Here is an 8,141-nt window from a genome sequence, read left to right as displayed (position 1 = left end):
TTCCGTGTGACAACCATATGGCCAAGCCCCACGGGTCCTCATTCACCATGTTGACCAGGTTCTGCCAGCCGTGAGCTTTACTTTTATTTATCGCGCCACGGAGTTTCCTTTTTCCTGATCTATATTGTACCTTTAGGGTGCATCCCCCCTCGTTGGCGTGCAAACGTTGTGCCAAACGGCGGAGCTTATGACACTTCCTCCGTAGGTCGGCAATTTCTGCCCTCCACCAGTACATAGAAGGCTTGCCGTGGCTGGGGCCTCACACGCCGTCATTATCAGGTTCACCACTGAATTCACGGTGTCAACTACGACGCTACTATCCAACGGAGTGCCATCCAGCGCGGCTCTGCCTGCTCCAAGAGCTTCGACGAACGTCCCGATGTTCACCCTCGCAATATTCCACAGGCAGGGGGAGGGTCGGGCTGGTGCCCGCCGGCAAGTAGCGTCAACCACTTCGAACGTGATGTACTGGTGATCACTTGCCGAGAAGTCCTCTTGAGATGGAGCGATGGCGTAGGCCAGGACGCTAGACAGCTTTTGAGGATATCGAATATGGAATTGGTGGACCACAGCGCAAACCGCTTTTGGAGTTCCTTATAAAAGTAGGCTAAGTAGACAATGGAATTGATCGAATCCTTTCCTTTCCTTTCAAATCAAATGAAGTTGACTATGCTTTAAATGGCTAATGCGAAAACTAAGCTTTCTAACCAAAGGCAAGCACCTCGTCCATGTTTTGTTTGACGGTGCGATGATTGAGCGCTGATCTCTATCTCGTTTCCTCGTATTCGATTCGCCATGGAAATTCTGGATTGTCTTCGTGCTGAAGAAAACAACCTCATTGAAAACTGAGACTGAGTTAATTTCCCTTTCATAAAGCAATGAACAGAAGTTATATTACATTTTTCTTCACAATATAATTATTCTTATTATATACAAAGTCAGCAAATTAAAATTTATATAAAATTCCAGATCATTCTACAATTACATCTTAGCCAAGTCAATTTGGGATTTAATACTCATCAAGAGATCCTTATAATCCTGGATATTATTCAGAAGCTTATTTCTCTGCTCTAAGAAAACACTCTTCGGCATCTGAATGTATTCCTCTCCTTTAAAGATGAAAGTGGTAATGTCTGGATTATCAAGCGTTAAATCTTCCAATTCGTCCGAATTTTTGGCGATAGTTTCTTCCTCTGCTGAAGCTTTAGGCCCTTTTACCCTTTTCAGGCTGTTATCAACTTTTGAAGCTGCCTCGTTCGTTGTAACATTCAAAATCATACTAGTTTCAGGGTCCGTGTCCCACTTTCTTTTTTTACTGGAATTTTCATAGGATTTTGTCGGCGGCGGAGGTTCGTCTTGTACGTATTCCACTTCATTTATGGTAGATTCTGCGTAGTTGCATTCAGTCTCCCCTAAATTGAATTTCAAAATGATAATTATTTGGAAATTTAAAGGGGAGGAGGCAGAGGGTATTTCGCTAATGTTAGCCTTTTTGATTTTTAGAAAGGATGCGTTGTTGCGGAAACGGTGTTAATTTAAACCACAAAGGAGCGAAGTTTTTAAGCAAGTAAGGCGCTTATAGCTAGCTGCCTTCCTCCTCAAAGAATCATTATAAATTGACATTTTTTTTATTTTTCATCATTCAAAATCCTCCGTGAATTAATTTTAAGCAATGAACAAAGCAACTGCAATGATACCTACCGAAATCCATGCCAGGCATGAGATAGTCTGCCTCTGCGTATTGTGATGTTACCACTTGAATTTGCTCATCTTCTACCTCAACCTCGGTTTCATTGATCTCCTCTTCGGTATCCGACTCATATGCATAAGGAACAGCATGTGCGAGGAGTAGCAATCTCCTTGGATTTCTCGATATATACTTTCGTTCGTCGAAATGCTTCGAGCAAAGATATTTCACGGGATCATCCTTATTCTCACATCGAGACAATTCTATCCAAAGTTTGTGACGTGCTTCATCTCGGGGAAATTGGAATAGGGTTACATTCGAAGTTATGCCAGGACCTTGCTTGGAACTACACCCTTTATACGAACATACTTTGCGTTGATTCATTACTTGCAAGAGAAAGAGAATGAAAGAGTTATTTCAATGATAAGAGCAGCAATAGAAAGGAAGTGGCTGATTTTCTCCCCATTATCACTTTTTTTTATTAGAACCTGTTGATGGTCTCGTTCAATAAAAACTCCGTATTGTATCTACCGTGGGCAGCATGATGCGCAGTGTAACTTAAAGAGGATTCCCACAAGGACTAATAGTAGTAGACTATTGATAAGGACATCGGCTCGAGCATTTTATCAACACAATACAGGCGGTAAGCTAGTTTGTAAGGCAGAAGTGAAGTGCCACCATGAACTGATGTAGTTGGTCCTCTTTTATTTCTTTGAATTTGGGTTGACTTTCTTGATCATGTAGAACGGTTCCACAAGGCCGGTTGGTACGCTGAGCCTATAACGTCGATTTGGTAGCTGAGTAAGTGGAAGGGGATGTTTTTTCGCTTTAGTTTCTATCCAAAAAGTTGTTTCCAGGTTATAGATGAAGAAATGGAAGTATGCGGTGTGATATTAGATATCAGTATCTAAGTCTTCAATGAAAGATGCTACTTTAATTATGTCATTGTGTTTCACGACATTAAAAAGGTCATCCAGACATTTCTGTTCTTTGAAGAGGGAGGGTCGTGGGCGAAATGGTTGCAGTTTGCAGCAGTAGAAGATGATGCGGTCATTTGTTTCAACTTCGCCGCATGCCAAGCAGCGGTTTCGTGGTTGAGGCACCTATCCTGGCCAGGAAGACCTTGTTGAAGGTATGATTGGTGACAATTTTACGAATTTAGCTAACCGCCTAGCCAAATTCGTAAAATTTAAGTTCTTGGAGAGTCAAGTCTTGTTTAGAATTCGTTTTGGAAGATGTTGGCGAAGAACTTTCCCTTTTGTCCTAGAGGTTTGTTGATACTCCTCATTCCAGGTGCCCGTGACCGTTTGAGAGTCGTGAGAGGACAGGAGGAAATTTGTGGGTGTGCCCGCTAGGGTAGCTCTTTTGGCAGTCTGGTATGTTAGCTCATTAATAGGAATCCTGTTTTGCGCTGGCATTCAAATTAACTGGACTTCCTCAAGATGAGAATCTTCAACAAAGACATGAATTTCTGCAGCTAAGTGGGGGGTGGGTGTTCGAGATACCATGCATTTGCAGGTTCACAGGCTGTCGGTTAAGGGACGGGTAGGAGTTTCAGCGTTGAAAAGTGCACTTTTTTACAATTGTTTTTTAGAAAAATAGTTTGAGTAACTTTCTTGAAACCTTTTGTGCATCATTAAGTATGCTTTAAAGAATACTCTGTAAAATTTTAATACAAAAATTTTCACAAAGAAGCCTTTGATAAAACTTTTCCCCGAGTGTCTTTGGAAAATAACGATTTGCCGTGTACACTGTAGCTCAACTGAAAATTATTTGAAAGAGACAACCATTTGAATTTAGTCAAAGTATGAATGAATCTCGAGGAGGCAATAAAACAAATGAAATCGGGGAAAGCAACAGGACCTGACGACATGGCATCTGAGCTCTGGAAAGCGAAGAGCTGGGACCCAACACTGTGGCTCAGTGAATTCTTTAACCGGGTTATTCAGGAAGGAAGAACACCATCTGACTGGCAAGAAAGTACCACTGTGCCAATATGGAAAAAGAAAGGTAGCCCAGCAGAATGTTCAAATTACCGTCCGATCCGGTTACTTTCCCATACCATGAAGATTTTTGAACGCATTCTTGACAACCGTATTCGCGAAATCGTTGAAATAACCATGAATCAAGCCGGATTTGTCAAGAACTGCGGAACTACTGACGCAATACACGCTGCGCGGTTACTCATGGAAAAACACCGTGAGAAGCATCGCCCTCTTTACATTGCCTTTCTGGATCTAGAGAAACCGTTTGACCGTGTACCACACGAACTCATCTGGTATGCTTTACGACAACACTTCGTGCCAGAAGAACTCATGCGCTGGGTTCAATTGCTCTACCACGATCCGAAAAGTAAAGTTCGAAGTATGGCGGGTGTATCAAAACCGCTTCGTGTCTCTGTTGGTGTTCATCAAGGAAGCGCCCCCTCACCACCCCTCTTTGTCCTTGTTATGGACACCGTCACACGGGATATCCAACGTCCAGCGCCCTACACACTGCTTTATGCAGATGATGTTTTCCTAGCATCTGATAGCAAAAATGATCTCGAGCAACTTGTTCAAAAATGGAATGATCGCCTCATGCAACACGGTCTCAGATTGAATTTAAACAAAACTGAATTTTTGACGACCGATCTCCATGAAACAGGCATAATCACTGTCAGCGGCAGTGATCTGCCCAGAACTGAGCGATTTAAATACCTCGGGTCAACGCTATCAGCCAATGGAGAACTGCGTTATGAAATTGCTTCACGCATTAACGCAACCTGGATGAAGTGGCGTTCCACAACTGGTGTCCTTTGTGATCGACGTATCAACGAACGTCTCAAATCTAAAATTTACCGCAATGTCGTCCGTCCAGTCGCTCTCTATGGTTCTGAGTGTTGGCCGACCATAAAAGACAATGAACGGCGTCTTGCGGTAATGGAGACGAAGATGCTACGTTGGACTAGTGGCGTCACACGTTTAGATCACATCCGAAATGAGGATATCCGCGATCGTTATGGGGTTGCACCGATCGTGGAAAAGTTGCGAGAGAGGCGTCTTCGATGGTATGGTCACGCAATTCGTGCAAACGAGAATTCACTTGCCAAGATTGGTCTGAACATCGAAGTCGATGGTAAACGACCAAAAGGCAGACCTAAGCAACGGTGGCTTGATACGCTGGATGGGGATTTGAAAGCCTCGAGATTGCACCCAGATCAGGCATTCGATAGAGCCAAATGGCGAAGCCGATCACGACGAGCCGACCCCGCTTGTGAACGGGACAAAGGCTGAAGAAAAAGAAAGTTAAATGCATTGATCTGGATTTCGCTCCTAAACACCTTCATTCTGGGGCCAAGGTCGTAGAAATAGCCACTTTTCTGGCTGCAATTATTTTCAATGGAGGATTCAATAGCATTCTCAAAATCTTAGTGACAATGGGATGTCAAGTTGGTCACATATGTCAAGTTTATGCCGACCCCATAATGAAGCGCGAAATTGGCGGTTCGAAAGATGATCGACTGACCTCGCTAAAAGAGCCAGAATTGAAACTAGAGAGCAACGATCGGCCTTACAAGACTTTTTTGAAGAAACGGAAGGTACTCTCTATGGATCAGGTATAGCAGATTAATGCTGAGTTAAAATTTTACTGTTGATAATCACATTTAAATTTTGAAATGCGTTTTTCTCGAAACTGCATCTTGAAAATCGGCTGCCACCATAGCTCAAAATCTATCAAACCAAATTCTTTGAAATTTTGACGACTTCATAGACATATTTTTACGGTCCGCAAACTAGGATAATTGCAATCGGACGGGTCGTTTTTTTTATTCATAAAAAAAGCCATGAAAAAAAACACCAAAATCCAAAAAATTAAGTTTAAAAGCCCACGAAAAATTTACCTTTTAATATTTTCTAATTATCCTAGTTTGCGGACCGTGAAATATGGTTCACATTAAAATGCCGTTTAGTTTTTTTAGTCAGATGAACACAGCGCCCTCCAGAGTGGCAGCAGAAAAACACCTTTTTTTGGAGATGGGTGCATAAATTGACAGCTACGATATCAAGTTGAAAAATTTATCACATATACGAGAGATATTAATAAACATATGGTGAAAAAATCACGTTTCTATCTTTATCCAGTCCTTCAAAATAATTTTTCAAAAAAAGGCAAAAAAAAACGGCCTTCACACGGGATGACTCGGTTAAATATAAAGGATGCACTCGGAATGGGGTAAGGACAAAAGCCATTGTATTTCTGAGCTGCTTCAGTCCCAGGATATGCCAAAACTATAGAATCACACCCACCACTCTTAGAGATTCTGTATAGTTTCTGCAAAACTAGAGGAACCGATTGTAAAGATTCCTTGTTGCGAAAGGAAAATGCACTAACATGGAAACAGTTGAAGATCGTCCCTTGTATATTCTAGTTACTTTGTTTTAAGGTCTTAAACGAAATTTAACCAGGAAAACGATTTAATGCATGGCAGGGGGAATAGTATGAAAGGCTTCGAAACAAGGTACGACTTGACACGTAATTTTTGCACTTTTAGCCTCGGAACTAACGTGACTTCTTCATTTATGTCCTCTAATGATGGTTTACTAGTAAAATTGTTAAGATTAGCAATTCTTACTTTCCTAATAAAGCACGAACTAAAAATCCCACATAGAACCACGGCATCCGCAGCCTGACAGTTTGTCTTTCAAATTTGTTTACTGTCAACAAATCAGTCCTACCAACGTTTGTTTGGTTATCGCCATAGCAATTGTCTGCGGCAATAAAAGGTGAATTTTCTAGTCAACCCAATAGCTCATTGTGAATAGTCAATATGTTCGACGTTCACCTGTTGGGGTTGTGCCCAGGGTTAATAATTCAGTCCAGATTTCAGATTTATTTATTGAGCAAAGAAAAAGAAATGGATGTGAGGTACAAAATATAAACATGTAAATATTCAATAAGTACTTATGGAAATATCCGGCGTAATCGGTGGTGTGAGGACACGAGGGTTTTGAGGCACCGGTGGACGGGGTTGCGTGAGGGGTTAGGGTAAAGCGCAGTCCTTCCTCGTTATTAATAGCAACCTGAGAAAGGGCTACCATGTACACGATTTGGGACAACGGCAACTCAGGCAGCCCTTCTCCCGCCCTCTTCCCCCAACGACAATGGTCCTCCCGCGTCAGGAGGGATCCTCTTCGCCGATGACACCATCCTATATGCGAGTGGTCTCAGGCACTCAATAGCCTCAGGCTCTCAATATCCTAACCAATAGGGTCATCGCTTATTTCAACCGGTGGGCTCTTACCGTTAATTCCCTTAAGTCTGAGGTTATTTGCTTCAGAAACCCCAGTGGGAAGTGCCACTGGCGCACAGTTCCAGAAAGCAAAAACCTGCATTTACGCATTACTAACCACACTCTCAAGCCGAAATCAAATATTAAATATCTGGGAATCTCCCTCAACAACAAACTCAAATCCAACCCTCACGTTAGATCTGCTATCGCCAAGGCATCAGCTGCTTTAAAAAACCTCCTCTCATCCCGGGCCCTGTCCCTTGCCACCAAAACCCTTTTATACAAGACTCTCATTCGTCCAATCCTGACCTACGGTTTCCCAGCATGGGCTACCATGTCACCGAACGTAGCAGAAGCCCTCCAACGCTTTGAAAGGACGATACTCAGGAAATGCACGGCCAAATACAGAAGGCCAAACCTAAAATTTCACCAAAACTTTTTCTGTACGACCTTTCCGGGTTTTGCCCCATAATTCCGCACATGATCAAGTTGTCGCGCGTCAGACTGAAAAAGTGGCTGTTCCACCCTAACCCGCTGATAAAAAATCTCGCAAACGCAATGCACTATTACGCAAGCAGAGGTACTACGTGTCAGGGCTGACTCTCCTCTCGGACAGTAACTCTCCTCTCAACCATCACGCCTCCCCTCCCTCCTTCATCCCCTCCTTTTATCAAAACTCCTCCCCGGACTTTCACAGAGGCTAACCGCGTAAGTCCAATGTTCTGGCAGTCAATCCCCCGCGCAAGTGTAGATCACCTTCTATTATTTTTTCTTTACTTAGTCCAGATTAAGACAATAGACACTAATTAGTCTGTACATAATGTAATACCTCCAGGCATTAATTTCTTCCCTAAATTAAGGTCCCTCCTTCCACCAATTAAGCCCCGCAATCCCACAGTCCTTTTCATCCCTCCCTCCTTGAGTCACTGTCCTCGCACAGGCCCAAATCGAGTAAAAGGTAGCCCTTTGTCAGAATGCTAACACCATTGAAAAAGGACTGCGCTTTACTCCAATTCCGTTAATCAATCCTGTCCACCGGTGCCTAAAAACTCCCTTTTTCCCTGTTCTTTTAAGTTATTATTCCTTTTGTACTGCACATGTATTTCTTTTCTTTGCTCAATAAATAAATCTGAAATCTGTACTCGATTTGGGCCTATGCCAGGGCAGTGGCCAAAGGCGAGA

The 8,141-nt window shown here is 42.7% G+C and overlaps 1 protein-coding gene across 1 annotated transcript; it reads right to left on the bottom strand.

Annotated features, from left to right (window-relative positions):
- Window positions 1-894: 894 nt before the first annotated feature.
- Window positions 895-6,409, bottom strand: LOC119660374. The gene is made up of 3 exons (XM_038068891.1): window positions 6,303-6,409; window positions 1,702-2,073; window positions 895-1,412 (listed from the first exon to the last, which is right to left on the bottom strand). The coding sequence occupies exons 2-3, from the start codon at window positions 2,069-2,071 to the stop codon at window positions 982-984; spliced, it is 801 nt and encodes a 266-aa protein (XP_037924819.1). The 5' UTR covers window positions 2,072-2,073; window positions 6,303-6,409; the 3' UTR covers window positions 895-981.
- Between the last annotated feature and the right edge of the window lie 1,732 nt (window positions 6,410-8,141).

This window comes from Hermetia illucens, chromosome 6, assembly GCF_905115235.1.
Source record: "Hermetia illucens chromosome 6, iHerIll2.2.curated.20191125, whole genome shotgun sequence".
NCBI classification, from domain to species: Eukaryota; Metazoa; Arthropoda; class Insecta; order Diptera; family Stratiomyidae; genus Hermetia; species Hermetia illucens.
Note: the sequence above shows the minus strand (reverse complement) of the source record. Positions and strands in the feature narration are given on the sequence as shown.

Coding starts and splice junctions, on each gene's coding strand:
- LOC119660374 (XM_038068891.1), bottom strand. CDS start 2,071: ATGAATCAACGCAAAGTATGTTCGTATAAAGGGTGTAGTTCCAAGCAA. Junction 1,413..1,701: donor CATGCCTGGCATGGATTTCG/GTAGGTATCATT, acceptor AATTCAATTTAG/GGGAGACTGAATGCAACTAC.